General features: G+C 44.3%; 2 protein-coding genes across 2 annotated transcripts; one reads left to right on the forward strand and one right to left on the reverse strand.

The window, feature by feature from the left end:
- Positions 1-6,235: 6,235 nt before the first annotated feature.
- On the forward strand, positions 6,236-12,545 carry LOC310866891 (V-set domain-containing T-cell activation inhibitor 1-like; the record flags this gene model as incomplete). The annotated part of the gene is made up of 4 exons (XM_083776687.1): positions 6,236-6,323; positions 6,768-6,832; positions 12,045-12,410; positions 12,538-12,545. Exons 1-4 carry the CDS (start codon positions 6,292-6,294, stop codon positions 12,543-12,545), a joined length of 471 nt encoding a protein of 156 aa, XP_083632813.1. The 5' UTR covers positions 6,236-6,291.
- Positions 12,546-19,836: 7,291 nt separating this feature from the next.
- Positions 19,837-21,138, reverse strand: LOC310866789 (ATP-dependent RNA helicase DDX39A-like; the record flags this gene model as incomplete). Its single annotated transcript, XM_083776532.1, has 1 exon — positions 19,837-21,138. The coding sequence occupies one exon, from the start codon at positions 21,136-21,138 to the stop codon at positions 19,837-19,839; it is 1,302 nt and encodes a 433-aa protein (XP_083632658.1).
- Between the last annotated feature and the right edge of the window lie 596 nt (positions 21,139-21,734).

A 21,734-nucleotide genomic window follows, 5' to 3' on the forward strand; every position in this document is an offset into this window, starting at 1 on the left:
CATTCCAACGGTGCTGTTCATTGTAGCGGGGCTGTATCATTTCAGCGGGTTTTTTTAACTAGCCTTTTATTAGAACAGATTAGTGATGCACCGAATATTTGGCCGCAGAAAATATTCCGCCGAAAATGGCTAAAAATGCATTTTCGGCCTATTCAGGCCGGAAATATATCACCGAATAGTGTATGCATTTAATGCATTCAAAAGAGCAGAATAAATGTTTTATGGGCCCATAATAGTGATTATTATTCAAGTTAAGTTTTGCCATAAACATTTATTTTGCCATAAATCAGGTAGCTTTAAGGTATGGCCATGACAGCAATGGTAGGAAAAACGATATATTATATAAATCTTATTCGGTTTTCGGCCAATTGTTTCCTATATTCGGTTTCGGCCAAGAATGTCCCTTTCGGTGCATCCCTAGAACAGATTATAGTATTTATGAAGAGTGATTTTATCTGTATTTTTTATGGCGTTCATAGTTTAGCAAAGTAACAGAGTTCTGATTGGCCAGAGCGGCACGTCATACAGCAGAACCATCAGTGTGTTGGTATAGTCTCGACTATTTCACAATCTCCGGACGCTATTTTTTTAATATCTTTTCACTATTTTTATTTACATTTCTGCTAAGCAGAAAAGCCATGATTTTTCGATTAATATTATTAGGATACATTTGCGTTGACTGTAAAGACGAAACTAATGCGGGGAGGAGGGCTTCACTTCCGCTTTATCGCCTCGCTCACGATCGGAAGGACAGTCTGGCAACGCGAGATTATAGTGTCGGTTGAAAAAAGAGCCTTTCGTACCCTGCAGCAGTAACACTAAAACCAGGTTGTAACCAGTGGTGGAAAAAGTACTCAATTGTTTTACTTAATTTTACTTACTTACTGCAATTTATAACCACTTCATTACAAGTAAAAGTACGAAATTGAAAATGTACTTAAGTATCGGCATCAAAATGTACTTAAAGTACTAAAAGTAAAACTCATTGTGCAGAATGTCCCATTTCACAAATTCAAAATGTGTACAAATTGTATTGAAAATAGCCGATCTACAAGCTGGGCTATTTTCAAATGGCCGAAATGTATATAGGGTTGAAGTGGTTAAGTATGTTTTCTATTTAAAATTAAAATCTCCCACGTAACTATAGTAACTAGTTTTCAAATAATTGTAGTGGAGTAAAAGTAAAAATTTTGGCTCTGAGATGTAGTGGAGTAGACGTAAAAGTGTTGGGAATTGGAAATACTCCATAATGATAATAAGTACAAATACCTCAAAATTGTACTTAAGTGCAGTACTTAAGTAAATGTACTTAGTTACCTTCCACCACTGCTAAAACCAGGTTGCTCTGCTGCTGTCGATTCAGGCCTGGTTGAAGGCATTGTTAGTTGACTTATTATTTGTTGAAGGCATTGTTAGTTGACTTATTATTTGTTGAAGGCATTGTTAGTTGAATTGTTATTTGTTTAATTAATAACGTCTTATTTATTTCCCGTCCCTGGTGTCGTGTGTTTGTGCGGTCCCTGAGAAGCACTGGAACCAGTGCTAATGTTGTCGACTAAGACTATAAAAGACTGAAAAGACTAAATATTTTGACGTTCAGTCGACTAGACGATTTCAAGATGACTAAATATAGGACTAAAACAAAATGTTTTGTTATTCAATAGACTAAAGACTAAATTCGAATGTGCTGTCAGAATGAACACTGGATCGAGGTCGTGTACTTACTTGTAAATTAAGTAAAAATCAAGACCTGTTTTATATTACAACTATGAGTCTGTGTCTGCGTTGCACTTTCAAACCCAACATATAAAGACTAAAACTACTTGATCGACTTAAGACTAAAATTAGTAAAATAGGATTAAAACTGAATGGCCTGTTAATAAAAAATTAAAAACAAGACTAAAGGAGAATTTGCCTATAGCTTGATTATCAGACTCTGAAGCGTCCTGATTTGGGTCCATTTGGTTACCAACTCTCCACCATCATTTAGCTGGGGACCACCCAGATCCCCGTCGAGGACCACCGGTGGTCCCCGGACTACTGCTTTTAAAAAGGTTTTCAACTCTAAAGGCAGGCAGGGATTCTCAGGTCTGGCTCTCTAGGCTCACCACCGGCAGCTGTTAGTTTTATAGTGTACAGATTCCATGACCCTCTGGGGACCCTGCAGGTCTGCATTAGAACCCCAGCATACAAATAAGAACCACACTGCCCCTGGAAGATGAGTCTTGGTAGCTTCATTGTGTTTGTGTGTTTCTGTTTAGAAGAAGGGCTGCTCTTTAAAGACAAATCAAGAATACTGTAAAAAAATAAAAGAAACTTGTGTATCAAAATAAACAATGTGTGTAATCTTCATCTGTCTGGTACTGTGGTTTTGTCTGTTTACTTTTTTTGTGGGGTTTTGAGCGGCGCCAGCCCCTCCCATGCCCAACTTTGTGGGTCTGTGTGAACACAAACATATAGGCTGATGATTGGCTGATCACCCCATAGCGATGATTTGATTGGCTAAACTGAACAGCGTACATATTGAAGATAAAAGTGAAGACGCCAAAAAGTGATTGGCCGGAATTATATTTGTGATGATTTGATTGGCTGAGCACGGAATGTGATATAATTATCACAAGTGTGATCTGAGCATTTGTAGCGGTTGCGCGGTCGGTCGGGTAAGTATAACTTTACAGAAGAATCTCTAAAAGAGGCAACGCTGATGAAGGCTTGAACGCCGAAATGCGTTTGTTGTGCTGCTGCTCTGCAGCGTACCATGCCAAGCGTTACATGAATTAAAAGTGCCTTAAAACGAGAGTTATGTGAGTGCTGGATTTCTCTTTTAGAGACTTTTCTGTAGACTGAACTGTTACCATTCCTTTAATTGATTATTGATGATTTCCCTCCTATCTATATTTTGTAATTGTAACAACCCTGCAAAACACCCGGCCGTAACTTGCTCCTCCAAGCGAGCTAGCGCTCTTGGCGCGGCTTGTTGCTTGCCATGTCTACTGAGTTGGAGATCGGGGTTCTAAACGTTACATTGGTGTCGGAAGGGAACGAGGACCCCTGGAGCGGGGAACTCGAGGAGTGAAGTGAGAGAAAGGAGGGGGTAGTGTAACGACCCTACAAAAGACCCGGCCGTAACTTGCTCCTCCAAGTGAGCTAGCTCTCTTGGCGCGGCTTGTCCACTGCTTGCCTTGTCTACTGCGGGCGTCAGTGCACCTGTTGCTGATCTTACTGTACCTAATTATAATAGTATAGAACTGCACTCTCAAGTGCACAAGCAGAGCGCGCAAGTACTGTCAACCGCTACAAACTGTCAAATCTCAGCTTCTCTGTGAAGGAACGTTTGAAATGTTGAATTATTAGGTTTAGCTATTTGCTACCTACAGTACCTATTTTATGCATGTAAAAAGTAGTATTATGAAGTATGGTTTCTATCTATAAAATAAATAGTTTTATCGATTTAGAATTCTTCTGGATCCCTTTTTAGTTTCTCAAAGAAAAATAAATCATCGATCCGATGAAAAAAAGGTATATAAACAAATAAAATATGTTATCATACAGTATAATTATTTAATTATTTATTTTAAATTGTCAATTGCTTTAAATTTACTTAATCTTGGACTATAGTGATATTAATACTAAATGCCTCTGTGATATGTATATGTAAGTTGATTAGCGGTATACTGTGGTTACTTTGCGCCACTTTTGATGCGTATGCACCGTCCCAGCATATGACGTCAGGGTAACTGGTATAACTAGCTCTCAATGATGACGTAATAAAGATGTGGATTAAAGGACCCCAATGCCAGAGTGTAATTGGTTTTCGATGGTGACGTAATGACGATATGTTTTAGTGTCGGGAGGATTAAAGGTAATGCTCCTATGTATACATGTATGTAATCTGGCACCACTGCCTTATCAGGCACAAGTAGTCATTACGTCATTTGCTGGGAAGGTGCATACGCATCAGAAGTGCTGGGACGGTGCATACGCATCGAATATCGTCCTGGGCGAAACTAGTACTTGCAAGCAATTAGCACTTGCCTGCTGGATAGAATGTCTTTCTAATGTGGCTGCTGTGCATTTATGGTAAGCCTACAGTATGTATGGCACTTCAATGGACATTGAAGCTAATCCTCCTCACTGCCCACAGTTTAATTGCAGTCTTGCTTCTCTAGTTTACAACGTTAATGTTCACAAGCTGCTTTGGGTCAGAGCTATGGACAAATCAATTTGCAACTCTAGATTTTGGATGAATGATGAGGTCCCATGTTGTCCAACATCATGACGTGATGAGGTCCCATGTTGTCCAACATCATGACGTGATGAGGTCCCATGTTGTCCAACATCATGACGTGATGAGGTCCCATGTTGTCCAACATCATGACGTGATGAGGTCCCATGTTGTCCAACATCATGACGTGATGAGGTCCCATGTTGTCCAACATCATGACGTGATGAGGTCCCATGTTGTCCAACATCATGACGTGATGAGGTCCCATGTTGTCCAACATCATGACGTGATGAGTTCCCATGTTGTCCATCATGACGTGATGAGGTCCCATGTTGTCCAACATCATGACGTGATGAGGTCCCATGTTGTCCAACATTATGACGTGATGAGTTCCCATGTTGTCCAACATCATGACGTGATGAGGTCCCATGTTGTCCAACATCATGACGTGATGAGTTCCCATGTTGTCCAACATCATGACGTGATGAGTTCCCATGTTGTCCAACATCATGACGTGATGAGTTCCCATGTTGTCCAACATCATGACGTGATGAGGTCCCATGTTGTCCAACATCATGACGTGATGAGGTCCCATGTTGTCCAACATCATGACGTGATGAGGTCCCATGTTGTCCAACATCATGACGTGATGAGGTCCCATGTTGTCCATCATGACGTGATGAGGTCCCATGTTGTCCATCATGACGTGATGAGGTCTCATGTTGTCCATCATGACGTGATGAGGTCCCATGTTGTCCATCATGACGTGATGAGGTCTCATGTTGTCCATCATGACGTGATGAGGTCCCATGTTGTCCAACATCATGACGTGATGAGGTCTCATGTTGTCCAACATCTAGCAGCACCATGATGGATGACATGATGAGTGGAGCCTGCCAATCAGTAGAAGTACTCATTATGCAGAATGTACCATTTCAAGTTTTCAATATCACACGCACCAGAGAGATTGTGTGTAGCGGATAAAAAAGGAGGGTGTGCATACTTAGTTTAGACTAGTCATTGGTTAGACATGGGTTAAGGTTAGGTTTAGGTGTGCTGCCCCGTGGGAGGTTAGGTCCCTGGGGGACCCTGGTGGATGACTGTGCATACAGTATAGGTTTTTAAGTGGTTTTAAATACAATATTGACTTAAGGAGTGCATGCATGGTGCATGGTGTGGGAACCTCTTCAACTCAGACAACAACATACTGTTCAGTCTCTATATCCATTCTCTTCTCATCGCTTTGTCTTTGTCTTTTCGCTCAATTGAACACCCGAGAAGCACGTTCTCTAAGTACATAGATTTGTATACCAACGCGAATCGATGAACCATGCACGTTCTTTCAGCGTCTTGACCTGCCATAAAACTGGTAAATCGGTATCTTTTCATAATCACTGAAACCGATCAAGTTGGATGAACTTTTGAACTCATTGTCAGGCCGGGACACCCTCAGCCCCGGGAAGGACCCCCTCAGCCCCGGGACCGACAGCTGTTGACTGAAAGGAGAAGGTGCAGGATTCTCTGCCTGTTGACAGTGGTGTAAAGGTATTCTTTTTTTTATTTACTTTTTTATTATAATTGTTTTTCCTTTTTCCTTTTACATTTCAGAGGCAAATATTGTACTTTTTACTGCACTACAACATTTTGAAAACTTTAGTTACTAAAGTAGATACTACATAGATTTTTATTATTATTACAAAACATACATTACTCACTTCATAGCCCTACTGTACATTTCCTCCGAGGTGGAAAGCCTGGTGACTCGAGGTTACATTTCGTTACATTGGTTTTTATGCATTTGAAAACATGAAATGAGACATTATGCATAATGAGTACTTTGTGTTGCATTGAGTACATTTTGATGCTGATACCTTTGTAAACACGGGTGATTTTCACCCGTACGATTATATTTTTGTAATTTTCATAATATTTTTTTTATGGAATATTTTACATTGGGTAAAATATATCCGTGTTTAGTGAAGGTGTAACAAAAAATATGTTTGGTGTTGTAGGGTTAAGTAACAACAAAAGCATTGTCTGCCTGACTGCAGAAGGTGTAGAGGACCATGGCTTCCATGGGAGACGTCATCTTCACCAGGTGCGTAACCGTATGTATGTATGTATGTACTGTATGTATGTATGTACGATTGTACGTACGTCGTACGTCTGTATGTACGTAAAATATGGGGTTCCCGTCCAAAATAGGTTAACTACTATCAACAGTACACCTTGGTGGTGGATTGTTTACATTTCACACACCGATGTATGTGCAGCATGGTTATCTGATGTTAACTAACATGGTAAATGGTGCATTTATATAGCGCCTTTATCCAAGGCCAACCAGCACAGCAGGAGCAATTAGGGGTTCAGTGTCTTCGACACTATAACTCTGGGGTAGCCGGGTTTGAACTGGCTACCTTGCGGTTACCATCCAGCAACTCTACTCCTGAGCCACCGCCGGTCCGCTGCCCCGGAAACATTTGTTTCTATATATCTACAGCATGATTATCTGATGTTAACTAACGTGTCTATATATCTGCAGCATGATTATCGTCATCATCCTATTTGCAACCATCATCATCCTCGTCCTCACCTCTGTGGCAACAGGTACAGTAAAATGTCTTAACTTCGACTACCTTTTTTTACGGAGGAATACTGCATAAAAATGAAATATAAATTAAGCCATACAAAAAACAAGATTTACTAAATATTATTTTATAGCTGGGACTGTTACCGAATTGTCTTCCTTTAAGGTCGAACCGGGGGGGGGGGGGGGGGGTTCGACCTTATAGGGAGAGGGGTTAGAGCGGAAGCACGTTTTCTAGTTTGGAGGGCTGTTGTTGTGCTCTGAGCCGGCGGGTTTTGCTATAGCACAGTGCTATTCCTTGCCATCCAGCCATATTCATTGTAAAATAAATTAAAAGAAAGAAGGTCGTCATATGTCGTTTGATAGCGCGAACCCCACCTGTCATTACAATATATTCTGTGACACGTTGTGAGCTTGTAGATCGGCTATTTTCAGCACCAACTCTAAAATCATAGTCATTTTCACCTTTTTCACATTTTCACCGTCAAGGCCGAAATACATTTTAGTGGACTAAATCAACTGTAGATTTATAGTCAACTAGAATTGTTGGATTGTATGCAATGAGTTTTTATATGTCCTATACAGCAACCTTAGGCACCAGTGCCAACATTGACACAAAGAGGGTGATCACTGGCATAACTGTGTGAGAGAGTATCTTTGGTTTAAAATAAACTGTATTTTTTAAATGTATTAAAATAAATGAAGTCCCTTGAGCACATTTGTATCTAAATGACCTCCTGCACATTTTACATTCATTATAACTCTGAACTCTGACTGGGGAGGGAGTCTGGGTGGGAGATAGGTGAGGTTATTGTTATTTTTTCAGTCTAATGATCATTATAACAATGTGAACGAAAATATTTAAAAAGGAAACACGTTATATTCGTGAGGGGCACTAATATATTGTAATGGTGATGTAAAACAAATGGTGCCAACACACATTAAATGCCATTAACAATAAAGAGACAATATGACATAATGAGGCACATTTATGATGTACATTTTCCCTTCATTGTTCATTACAAAACAAACATTGAACGATGTTTTTCAAAAGTTGTCCTCCTGGTGGCGCTATAACAGGCCATTCTGGAAAATGTGGCATCCAGGGAGTGTGTGTGTGCAAAATTTGGCATCAACCGGGTTAACGGTGCCGGAGATTAGCTGTACACAGACAGACAGACACACACACACACACACACACACACACACACGGACTCACACGGACTCACACGGACGGACTCTCTCACACACACACACACACACACGGATGGACTCACACGGACGGACTCTCTCACACACACACACACACACACACACACACACACACACACACATACACACACGGACGGAGTGCAAAACATACTCTCTCCCCATGCCTTCGGCCTGGTGGAGACAAACAGGTTGCAGGCCCCTATAGATAGCTAAACAGTATGCATATGAAGGTACGGTACGCATGCTAGCATGGCGACAGTGTGCATAGTGTGATGTCCTCTATATTTTAATGCATCTCTAACAGGATGGCAGCATGAGTAGTAGTTTACACAGGTGTGTTTGGATAAGATAATCACGTCATGTCGATTAAGTCGTTGCTGACTGACTGTCTTGAACCTATTAAACTCTACAGTATGTGTCGTTACCGTCGGGCATAACAGCTCGTCTACACAGGCAAAGGAGCGAGCGTTCTGACAGTGATATTGTGCAAAACACTGTCATGCTATCTGATGTGGAACGTCGGCCATTGGGTTGCGACGTAGCCTGATCCAATCACATAACCAATGAATAGTAGCGTTGGGGGGGGGGGGGGGGGGGGGGATTCCCACAGTCGGTAGTGCTGTCGCCTCACAGCTAGAAGATCCTGGGTTTGATTCCTACAGTCTGCAGCGCTATCGCCTCACAGCTAGAAGGTCCTGGGTTTGATTCCCATTTCCCACAGTCCGCAGCGCTGTCGCCTCACAGCTAGAAGGTCCTGGGTTCGATTCCCACAGTCGGTAGTGCTGTCGCCTCACAGCTAGAAGGTCCTGGGTTCTATTTCCACAGTTGGTAGTGCTGTCGCCTCACAGCTAGAAGGTCCTGGGTTCGATTCCCACTGGGGACGCTGTGGGCACTGGGGGTGTGTTCTCTCCTCCGCGTCATCAGTGCCCATACCCGAGGCAGGGTTGGCGAAACTTCTGTGTAGAGTTTGCTTGCATGTTCTCCCCGTGTCCCCTATAGGGCAGTGTTTCCCAACCTTTTTTCGGCCAGGGCTCACTTTTCATAGCCGGCGTGTGTGTGTGTGTGTGTGTGTGTGTGTATGTGAACATATATATATATATATATATATATATATATATATATATATTTATTAATTATTATCATTTTTACACCATATATCTACAGTATACACACACACACACACACACACACACACACACACACACACACACACACACAGCTGCTACAGTGTATTTGGAACCAGAACAAAAATATATACTCACATGTAGGCCTATAGACCGATTCCGTACCGGTTTCATGGTCGCAGCCTACGTATTTCCTGTAGGCGGACTCGACATAGCTGCGGGAGCAAAACCCTCACCAGGCGCACCTCTTCCACTACAGTGAACGGCAGAGTGACTGATGTTAGTTTGCCTCAAACTTTACTCCTTTACCTGATTTTTTACTAACACTAACATTACAAAGATGCCCAGAACATCGAGATGAACCTTTGTAGTTTATGGCTGCTCCAACAGTAGTGGCAACATAAAAATAAAATAAAAACGGAATGTCTAATATCCACCGCGATGGCGGAGACCAGAGCCATTGAGTAATGGTTGAGACAAAGCAGTGAAAGATACATAACGCCAGTCTTACCCAATACCAAATATTTATGTTTTATTAACACAAGGCTGCTGTACTTTATACCTCATACTTTAAATGCTTAGTATGAGGTATAAAATACAGCAGCCTTGTGTTCATAAAACAGAAAGATTGGGTATTGGGTAAGACTGAAATTATGTATCTTGCAGGATTCTTCACTGCTTTGTCTCAACCATTACTCAATGGCTCTGGTCTCAGCCATCGCGGTGGATATTAGACATTCCGTTTTATTTTATTTGTTATGTTGCCACTACTGTTGGAGCAGCCATAAACTACACAGGTTCATCTCGATGTTCTGGGCATCTTTGTAATGTTAGTGTTAGTAAAAAAGCAGGTAAAGGAGTAAAGTTTGAGGCAAACTAACATCAGTCACTCTGCCGTTCACTGTAGTGGAAGAGATGCGCCTGGTGAGGGTTTTACCCCCGCAGCTACGTCGAGTCCGCCTACAGGAAATACGTAGGCTGCGACCATGAAACCGGTACGGAATCGGTCTATACACAAGATGTGATAAAGAAATACTAGCAATCTAGGTTGGTTTATACCGGTAGGCCTGTCTGACCTGCTACCAATGCTTTCATCACGTCGTGCATGATCAATAATAAAGTTTGAGTGCATGCACTGCACACACAGAAAGTCAAGAACGTCATCACACTGCTACCTCTGTGTGTGTGTGTGTGTGTGTGTGTGTGTGTGTGTGTGTGTGTGTTTTAACTGTTTGTGCCTGTGTAGCAATCTGGCCACGCTGAATCACATGCTGTGTGAACCATTGGTTCAGCGCCGCAGTCAGGCAGGACTCCTTTAATAAACCTTTAATAAACTTCACTCGAAAGTTACGTTTGGCAAACTTAAATAATTGTGACAATAACGAACGTTTTTCTAACATGAAGGATCTGGCTCTTCTCTGCGTGGCATGATTCTGTCGCCTGTGAGCCTTCCAACATGCAGTGGAGTGCAAGCGCTGCCTGTAGCTCCGCCCCCAGCCGATTTGCAAGTCTACCGTCACTGTTGCAACACTGTGTGGGTTTATAGGTCAGCTCCGCTGTATTCTACATCTCCCCCCCCAATTATTATTATTATTATTATTATTATTATTATTATTTCTTTTTAGTTTTTAGTATTTTTTTCGTTTCACACTAAACTCAAGCGTTTAGGTTCTAAACACTTATTTGTAACACTTTTTAAACGTGTCACAGTGTTTAGATTATAAACAGAAGAGCATGTTTAAATGCCATGATTGCAGGCTAGTCCTCTAGTCCTGTTCGCCTCGGCAGGTTCTGTGTTATGTGCATCGCTGTTGCAAGCCAGGGTGTTGGTGGTGGTTTCATTGTGAAGAAGTAGCCTAAGCAGAGTACAGTACAGTATGCATGCATACCCTTACAGGCAACAGATAGCCATCCGAAGCTAATGTGAGTTGACTTTCCACTAGATCGGATCAAAATGTTTTATACAACTGCATTAACGTGACTTGCGTTTATTTGCGATTGCCGAGAGTAAACAATTAACGTAGGCGACGTTTTTTGGTGGGGATTGTGTTCATTCTTAACCCATTCTGGGTGGGAAACCCTTTTGGTGTTTAAAGCATTATGTTATGCTTTAGCTGTTAGCAGATCTACAAGCTATGAACTTGTGGCCCAAATGTTTGAATATATTAATTCAGAGCGAACGTTTTTAGCTCAGATCTTTTCCAGGGTCCCTGGAACTATATTTTCAGATGGGGGTCGGCGGCCAATTACATAATAATCTTGGGGGTCCTTGACATGAAAATGTTTGTGTCTGACATAGAAACATGGGTTTTTCAGAAAACCATTTGTCCTCAGGTCTAAATCGGGACATCGACTGCCACGATTGTTTCAGTCTCTGTCCATTCATGTGCCTTAAGGGTAATTTGAGTTGCCTTAATTATTCAAGGGGCATGTATACTATATGTATAGTTTTAGATATTCCACTGTTACGTTCTTAGTTTCGTTTCATGACTACTTTTTATGTATGTGATGTATTGCCATGCTTTTTGTTCTTGCTTATTGTAAATCGCTCTGGATTAAGAGCGTCTGCTAAATAATAATAATAATAAACTTTATTTATAGAGCGCTTTTCAGAACAAAATTCACAAAGTGCTTTACATTGCATATAAAATACAGTACAATAAAGGTAATTTATTTGATAAATCAACAACAACAAAACATCGTTAAACCATTGAACAGACAATAAATAAAATAACATAACACCACATAATAAACAATAAACAGGCTATCTATGGGAAAGCCTGTGTAAAAAGAAAGGTTTTTAAAAGTCTTGTGTTTTTAAAAACCTTTTAAAAAGTTTTTAAAAGTAAATGCCCAAATTGTGTTCTAAATCATAAGAACAATCTGTGTTCAACAGGCAAGGGGCGGTCCCCTCCTTCTGTCCAGAGCGACAACAAGTGGCCCGTGGGCCACCTGGACCATGACCTCCTGCTGAGCTGCTACCTGCCCTCCAGGCCGCCCGGGGACGTGTCCGTCACCTGGAGCAAGGCGGGCCTCGACGGCCTGGTCTACTGCTTCCGCAGCGGCACCGCCGTCCTCAAGGACCAGGACGACGCCTTCCAGGACCGGACGCAGGTGTTCCCCGACGCCGTCGTTCGGGGGAACGCCTCGCTGCTGCTCCGGCGGCTGAGGCTCAGCGACCGCGGCGTCTACCGCTGCCACGTGGAGACCACGGGGGCCGACGGGGGCAGCAGCAGCCTCGACGTGGAGGTCAGGGTAGGAGGTGAGAAGATCAGAGCGATGTGGAGCTCAAAGTATAGGAGGTGAGACGATTAGAGCGTTGATGAGGTGGACCTTAACCGAATGTATGCCAAGAACGTGGATTTCTGTTTTATTCTCCGCCCCGCTAGAACCATAGACTGTAAAAAATATGGACAAAGCGTTCCCCGGGTCTAACATGGACGTAAAATGAAGCCTGTAATTCTATGGTAATTCCTGATGTAAATCGCCATATTTCTAGATCCGTTTTGGCCCAGCTGGCCATTGGCTGGCTCCGTTTTGGCCCAGCTGGCCATTGGCTGGCCCAGACACGAGGCGGGACTTCCCCCCTTCTTCTCTGTTGGTTTTTATTTTGACTCGAGTGGGAGGGGAATCCCGATCATAGACTGTAACGGTAGCCACGCCCCTCAGAACATACGCGACTTTATGGTCATTTTTTTAATTAATGGGACCATAATTTTCCAAAAAGAATATTATGACATTAGAAATGAGACTTTAAACTAGTGACTGGAAGCAGAAAGTATTCATGACCATGTTAAGGTAATACAGTCTAGGTGAAGTTGGGCCCAAATACATGGACTTCTATGGGGCTATGGGTTTTTCTGGGTCCAATGACAGCGCCACAACAGGCCATTATATGAATCGCGATTTCCTTATAGGCTTCACAAAATATCTGTCTGACTGCCCCCCTGGCTAGAACATGCAAATCTGTCTTTCTCTAATGTAATTTAATCCAATAATTAAAAATAATATAAAAAAAAAACCCATTTTTTTTGCTTTTACTCTCATGTTAGAAAGCCTCCACACGGACCTGACCGCACATTTTGTAAGCTTATAGCGCGGATTTCTTTGGCACCGGTGCCACGTTCTGGCCTATAGGGGAACCACGGATTGTGTAGAAGATTAGAGTAGGAGGTGAGAAGATCAGAGCGTTGATGATGGACCACCATTTGAGCCACGGTCCGGACCACCATTTGAGCCACGATCCGGACCACCATTTGAGCCACGATCCAGACGACCATTTGAGCCACGATCCAGACCACCATTTGAGCCACGGTCCGGAGCTCTGGAGCACCATTTGATGACATTAAGGGGAGACCTCAGATTGTAAGGCTACACACAGGCCTAGAGGGCACAGGGTGCGCACGGTGCCAAAACATTCTGATATTCACCTCACTGTTCTCCCCTTCTCGCAGCCTTCTCCGCGCCCTCATTCTCGTACTCGTCGGACGTGTTGACGGCCACGGCACCGAGATGGCTCCCCAAACCCGTGGTGACGTGGCTGGACCGCGGCGGGACGGTCCTGAGCGGCGGCAACACCACGTTCTCCGACAACCCTGCCGGGATCTACAGCCTGGTCAGCAGGCTGCGGCCCGCCAGCCCAAACCACACCTACATCTGTCGCATCCAGAGCAGTGTGGTGGTGGTGGTTGGAGAGGCAACTATAACTCATGGTACAGGACGTGTGCGTGTGTGTGTGTGTGTGTGTGTGTGTGTGTGTGTGTGTGTGTGTGTGTGTGTGTGTGTGTGCGTGCGTTCTATATATGCTTTGATGATTTCAATTTATATTAGGATAAATCTGCGTGACTGACGAAGACGAAACGGAAGTGGGGAGGAGGCTCCACTTCCACTTTGTATGATGGAAGCATTTATATTTTACTCATGATCAGAGCTGTATGACGGAAAATTGCGAGAGGCAACAACAGTCGGGCAACGTCAGACTTGAAGTGGTACATAGGTGCTTATCAGGGGGGAAATATCAGTCTTAACCGGCTTGAAGGACCATGTTTACATATTAGCTGGTGTTTGTTGTATCTGAGCTGACCACCCAAGTTTCTCCGATTAGAGAGAGGTTCTGTGACACCACCAACGTATATTTAACAGGATGACAGTTTATTTCTCCTTAATCCATGAGCCATGCTGTCTGAATGGCAGCCTCTGGTGGACATTATTATTATATATTATATATTTGCATCCCCAATGAGACACAGGTGTTTTGCCGTGATACCACTCAACTCATTGCCCAATCACAGTCCAGGTGTGTCCCTATATAACCAGTCACGCACTCCACAGCCCTCACTCAGTTTCCAGCCTTCACACAGGCCACATGCAGAACCTGCAGCACTCACTGCGTACCCTACAACACCACTCTTCTCCGGCGATCTGTACTTGACCAATAAACCATGGCTCATGGATTAATAATAAAACAGATATAAGTTAAATGTACTTTGGTGTCACAGAAACCTCTCTTTTATCGGAGAACCTTGGGTTCAGATACAAGAAACACAACCAGCTAATATTTAACAATATTTAACCTAAATCATGATCATCAGGTACCATGATTATACTAGGAGGAAGATTTCTTCCAAAAAAGTGTTTGTATGTGGCCACACCCACCAGTTCATTAAGTATGCCTGGTTTTCACCTTAGCACCACCCACCTGAACTTAAGCCTCGCCCACAGCTGTTGTATGATAATGTGGGATGGGTTATGGTTATGATGTCACTAAAATGGTGTTATTTCGATTGGGCCTTTTGACTCAAAGGCTTTCAGCTTTCAGGAAGAAACCACAATACACAGGGAAGATAATATTTGAATATTATAAACACAATGGGGGTCTATTAGAGTAATGTTAACTCCATAGACACATACAAAAACAGAAAAAGTACTAAAATCATGACACATCTTTAACATGGATCAGGCAGACGGACGGTTTGGGGCCAATGGAGCAGCACAACGCTACAGGCCCGAAGTACAGCCTCCCAAGTTGCCTACGGATAGAGAGTCCCTGTCAAACATGGTAGAAGCAATGAGGGAAGCTGAAACAGAGGACAACGACCAATTCACCCTTTGTCAGCTTTCTGATTGGTCCCTGACTGACTAACCAGCAGGCTCTTCTGCCTTGTTCCGCCCTGGTTCCGCCTAGTTTATGTTGAATTTGCTAAAATCATTTTTGGAAAAAACTAAAAACAAACATGATATGCCATGCACTGCAGTCACCATGCTGCAGCTGTGATGTTCCTTTTTACTGACACCAAGTTTAAAATATCAATTGAATGCACAGATTATCAATACGAAGCAACTGAAAAACCTGTTATTTCAATGGTAGTGGATGGAGAGAGAGGATTTTTGTCCAACCACGAAACGGCAACAAATGGGTGCGAATTGGGGCAGAACCACTGGCGGGACTTGACAAAGGGTGAATTGGAATTAATTAAGAACGGGACGAATGAGCTTGACAGGAGAGACGGGGGAAAGACAAACCAAACACATCAGCACAAGGTTGGTGTGCGATCATCTCCAACCTGGAGAACACGGGGTTTATACAGTATGACAATAACAACAGCGACGGCGTGTGTTAATATAATGCTTATTTTGTTCCCAGACGGAGGAGTTCATGGAAGGAGTTTCATCACCTATGGATGTGTGTCGCCCCTGGCAACGTCTAAACAGAGGACTGTCATGTCAACATGTCTGCTTCTTTCCATCATGTATTCCATCTGATCACATTGTGTTACACAGTTACACGCGTTAAAGAAAACTGTAGTGGTTGAACACGAATTATTGTCAAACACTATTTGCATTGCATGTCCCCTTAGAAAGTCAGTCACACAAGCACGTGCACAAATGATTGTACTTGACAGAAGAAAATAAAAGTCTACTGTCCTGTGGGTCCGGGGACCCCCCGACGGGGCTTTGAGGGGGGTTGCATGGTGGTCCCCAGAAAAACGAGGAAACGATTAAATACTTAATACACTAAATAACACCTTTTAATTTTCCGGCTATACAAAAATAGCCAATAGCATCAGGTTGAGGCGTGTACCACTTAAGCTCTGATGTCTGACGGCAAGTCCCGGGTTCGATTCACGAGCCCGACGGACCATTGCTGCATGCCACTCCCTGACTCTCTCTCTCTCCCTCTCTCCCTCTCTCCCTCTCTCTCTCTCCCTCTCTCTCTCTCTCTCTCTCTCTCTCTCTCTCTCTCTCTCTCTCTCTCTCGGCTACTGTACTATCAATATTGGCCGTGGACCCCCGTCTGTTTAGAGCTAGAGACCTCATAAGAGAGGATTGTGTCAACTTTGGAGGGCAGCACGGGTCCACCCGGAACCGAATACCCGAGAGCCGAACCGAGCCAGTTCGGGCCCAAAATATTTGACTTGTCCCTCGGGCAGGGTCGGATCCATTCCAAATTGCCGCGGGGCTCGTTTGAAATTACCTGTGAGGATCCGGGGCTTGGGTAGGTTGTCGGTCTAATAACAGTCGGACCAATAGTATGTCTAAACTAAAGCATGTACCCGTTTTGCCATCATGTTTTCCATCCCGACAATGACGGACAATTTTGGTCGTAAGAGAAAATAAATAATTGTGTTGTGAACCTTGTGGAAAACGTTTGTTCCTTTATCGTGTGCAACACATAACAGGCCTACACGCCTGTGGCATAACACAAATATGACACAAACGGAAAGGTTGTTTGTGTACACACCGTGTCAATGGAAGCATACAGGGTACAAGGTTACTTTATTTTGTCGGCCGGGGGAGACATCTCATTTGTCTTGGACACACAGACCAGCAGCATACTGTACAACACAGAAAACAACAACATACAACATATAACCTATATCTGTTGCCAGAATCTTAATATCGTAAAATAAAACCAAATAAAAAGCATTCACATCTCGTTCTTAAAAACAAATGAGGATTATTTATGAAAAATAATATAAAATTACTTCACACCCGTGTGAAGTGAGGAGCGTTCCTATCGTCATACATCACCTCATTCCGGCCAATCACAATTTGCCTCCCCACCTTCGTCTTCAATGTTTGTGTTTACACAAACGCTCAAAACTGGCCATGCATTATCAATGACATTCAATGTTAGTGTTAAAGTTTGTGTTTACACGCACCCTCAACGCTGGACATAGTAGGGGCTAGCGCCCCTCAAAAAAAAAGACCATTACTCCATCTTGAAAGTAATCAACAAAAACTATAAAAACTGGTCAAATATTGGCCACGTAATCACATATGAGGCAAAAAAAAAGTCAAACTAAATGTAATGGCTCAATTTGTACAATTCCAAGTTGTACAAGTTGAGCTGTACAACTGGGTCCCCAGTTCATATATGACTATTTTTGGGGGGTCCCCAGTTCAAATATGATTATTTCATGGGGATTCCCCAGTTCAAATAAGATTTTCTGGGCGGTTCCCTGTTGAAATATGATTATTTCAAGGGGATTCCAGAGTTCAAATATGATTTTTTTGGGGGGTTCCCAGTTCAAATATGATTATTTTGGGCAGTCCCCTGCAGTACAAATATGATTATTTTGGGCAGTGCCCAGTTCAAATATGATAATTTTGGGCGGTCCCCAGTTCAAATATCATATGCAAAAATGCAGTGTAAAAGAAATGGTTAGTATAATAAATAGAATAACTAACCATAATGGTATGGTACATAACCATATATAAAAAAATAAAAGGGGAAATGGTAGAGTTGTTGTGTTTTGCTGTGGGTATAGATAGATTTAAAAAGATTTATAATGTTTTATTTTATTATTATATTTTAATATCTTTACCATGCACAAATGAATAAAGAGCACCTGTACCTAATCATCACATACAAAACATTTGTTTGGTAAATGCCGATCGCATTTTGTTTTTAGGGGCGCTGCACCTCCTATAAGCCTGTGTGTGTGTGTGTGTGTGTGTGTGTGTGTGTGTGTGTGTGTGTGTGTGTGCGTGTGCGTGTGCATGCGTGTGCACCCCATAGCAATGATTTTATTGGCTGGGGGATTAAAAAGTGAGGATAAAAATTGAGTACAGAAAAGTGAGGACGCCAAAAAGTGATTGGCCAGAATGTGATGTGATAGTAATGATGATAAGAGCGCCACTCACTTCACATGAGTGTGATTTTTTAGTAGAGATAATCTTACAGACTGCTGTCCGTCTGTCTGTCTGTCTGTCCTGAGCCGTCTCAACACACTGACAGTAAGACAGTTGAATACCGCCACACATGACTTGGTGTTTATACATATTTATATTATCTTAAATCATGCAAATGATGAAGAAAGTCAGTAGGGCTTGGATCAGGACCACGCCCACATATCTAAATGTCTACTGTGTCGTCCATATGATTTGTGATCAATAAGACATCATCCATACACCGGAGCTCAATCGATTACCAAAGCCGAGTGCACGTCACGTCAGCACGGCTCTCTATAAGAGCTATATAGTTAGCATAACGCCTCACTATAATCGTGACAAATTCAATGATGCAAATTAAGCGCTGAAAAAGGAGCGCAGAACGCCCCACCTCACCTGCATCGTCACGGGATGTCAAAGGTCCACATTGGAGCCGTCACTGTAAACGATCCCTGGGATTCTGCTTGTGACCAAAAAAAAGAAGTAGAAAAAAATAAATGGTATCAGAACTTAATTGCATGTTTTGTGAAAGCTATAGCCTACATTCAACCATAAACCTTTTGGATCCCATCGGTTGTATTCGTTATCCGCCGAAATAACTAGCGGATAGCAACGTGGGATCACTGCCCTCTACTCTCATATAGCGACATAATGGGTCTGGGGCTCTCTCTCTCTCTCTCTCTCTCTCTGCAGGGTCAACAGCTCCCCCTGCAGGCTCCGCTAACAAGTACCAGTGTTCTGACCTGGGTCAATGTATTCGGGTCTCTTATTGGCTAAGCAGAGATGTGACCAGCTCCCGCCCTAAGCAACGCCCGCCTGGCCCGCCGGGGCATGAATCCACATCAACCTGCTCGGACTACACACATTTATTTACCACTGACTCGAGTGCACCCTTTTTGATAATATACGCGAGTGATCATGGGCAGAGTGATCATGATCATAATCATGGAAATATCTGACTCATAATTAAGGCATGTTGTCCCCATGCCATATACTTTATTTACACCGACGCCACCATCAAAAGATATTTTCAGGATGTTTCTTTTGGTAGTCTTAAACCTCTCAGAGATAATGTCATGTCCTAGATGACTTTTTTTGCCGTCTAATAATATTACAGTTTTAAAACTTGACAACGTTCCACCACAACCCAAAAACCAAAAAAATAAAAATCTAAAGGACCGACCACTCACCTGGACTTCTGCAGGCAGGTGGAGATGTCCGACCCACTCACTGGGACTTCTGCAGGCAGGTGGAGATGTCCTACCCACTCACCGGGACTTATGGCGGCAGGTGGAGATGTCCGACCCACTCACTGGGACTTCTGCAGGCAGGTGGAGATGTCCTACCCACTCACTGGGACTACTGCAGGCAGGTGGAGATGTCCGACCCACTCACCGGGACTTATGGAGGCAGGTGGAGATGTCCGACCCACTCACCGGGACTTATGGAGGCAGGTGGAGATGTCCGACCCACTCACCGGGACTTATGGAGGCAGGTGGAGATGTCCGACCCACTCACCGAGACTTCTGGAGGTAGGTGGAGATGTCGATCTCTTCCGGGAGCTCGGGCACGTTGACCTCGAAGCGGTCCTGCACGTCGTTCAGGACCTTGGTGTCGCCGTCGTCCGACACGAAGGTGATGGCAAGGCCCTTGGTGCCGAAGCGGCCAGCGCGCGCCACCCGGTGCAGGTAGTTGTCCGAGTCCTCGGGCATGTCGTAGTTGAAGACAATGTTGACACGCTCAATGTCCATGCCTCGGCCAAACAGGTTGGTGGCCACCAGGATGCGGCTCTGGAAGTCCTTGAACTGCTGGTAGCGCTTTAGGCGCTCCTCCTGCGGCATGCCCTTGTGGATGGAGATGGCCGGGAAGTTCTGGTCCACCATGAGCTTGGCGAGCGCCACGCAGCGCTGGATGGACTTGACGAAGATCACCACCTGGTTGAACTCGAGCGCGTCGAGCAGCTCGCACAGCTTCTTGTTCTTCTCCTTGTCGAGCACCTTGCAGTAGTACTGCTGCAGCCCGTGCAGCGTCAGCTTGGTCTCGTCGTTGACGAACACCTCCAACGGCTCCTGCATGAACTTGCGGCACACAGGCCGGATCTCCTTGCTGAGCGTGGCGCTGAACATCATGCACTGCTTCTCGTGCGGCGTCAGCTTGAAGATGTCCTGCACGTCGCGCCGCATGTCCAGCTGCTCCAGCATCTTGTCGCACTCGTCCAGCACAAAGTGCTTGATGGCCTTCAGGTTGAGCGTCTTGTTGCGGATGAGCACCAGGATACGGCCCGGCGTGCCCACCACGATGTGCGGGCAGTTCCGCCGAAGCGTCTCCTCGTCCTTCTTGAGCGGCATGCCGCCGAAGAACACGGCCGTGCGCACGCCTGACATGTACTTGGAGAAGCGCTCGTACTCCTTGTTGATCTGGAAGGCCAGCTCGCGCGTGTGACACATGACCAGCACCGACACGCCGTCGGCGGCGGCCGGCGCGATCTGCTGCAGCGTGGCCAGCACGAACACGGCCGTCTTGCCCATGCCCGACTTGGCCTGGCACAGGATGTCCACGCCCAGGATGGCCTGCGGGATGCAGTCGTGCTGCACCTCGGACGGGTGCTCGAAGCCGCAGTCGTTGATGGCCTTGAGCAGCTCGGCCTTGAGCAGGAAGTCCTTGAAGGTGGAGCTGTGCATGGAGGCGTAGGAGCCCTTCACCTTCTCCTTGCCGCCGGCCGGCGCCAAGTGCCCCGCAGTGGCCCCCGACGCCTGGGGGTCCTCGTCCTCCTCGAAGTCCAACAGCTCGACGTTTTCCACGTCGATGTCAACCATCTTGCTTTTGTGCGCCGCTATATGTCGTCGTCTCTCCGATATGGATTGTCCGTCTGCGCCGTTTCTATCTATGTGAGACACTCTGACGATCTCACGGGCGAAGTCGACTTATAAAGGCGCTGCCGGCCAAAACCCCGCCTTATATTGGCTGAACATACAGTATCTATATTTGGCATGTAGCGCCGCCAGGTTGCTGTCAACCCAATGTCCACTCACAAGGACATTTTTGAGCCCCTCCACTCCATGTCCAGCTATAGTGTGTGTGTGCAAACAAAAACTTTGCGTAACACGAACTTTGCAGACGAAGGTGAGGGCTGCAAATTGTGATTGGCCAGAATGAGATGGTGTATGAATTGATAATGATGTACAATGATAAGAGCACCCCTCACTTCACACGGGTGTGATTTTTATATACAGTAGGATGGATGGATTGATTGACCGACTACTTGGTTAACAACATTGTTAACCGTGCGGCGTGCGTGTAGTACAGTCAAAACGTTATGCCAAAAGGATTACACAATAGTCCCCTTGGGGGTTTGTTTCCATTGCAATCCATTGTGCTGATACTGATCCGCAGTTCGGTAGGACGGTGGATC

Source organism: Protomyctophum parallelum (genome assembly GCF_964188405.1).
Source record: "Protomyctophum parallelum genome assembly, chromosome: 11".
Lineage (NCBI taxonomy): Eukaryota > Metazoa > Chordata > Actinopteri > Myctophiformes > Myctophidae > Protomyctophum > Protomyctophum parallelum.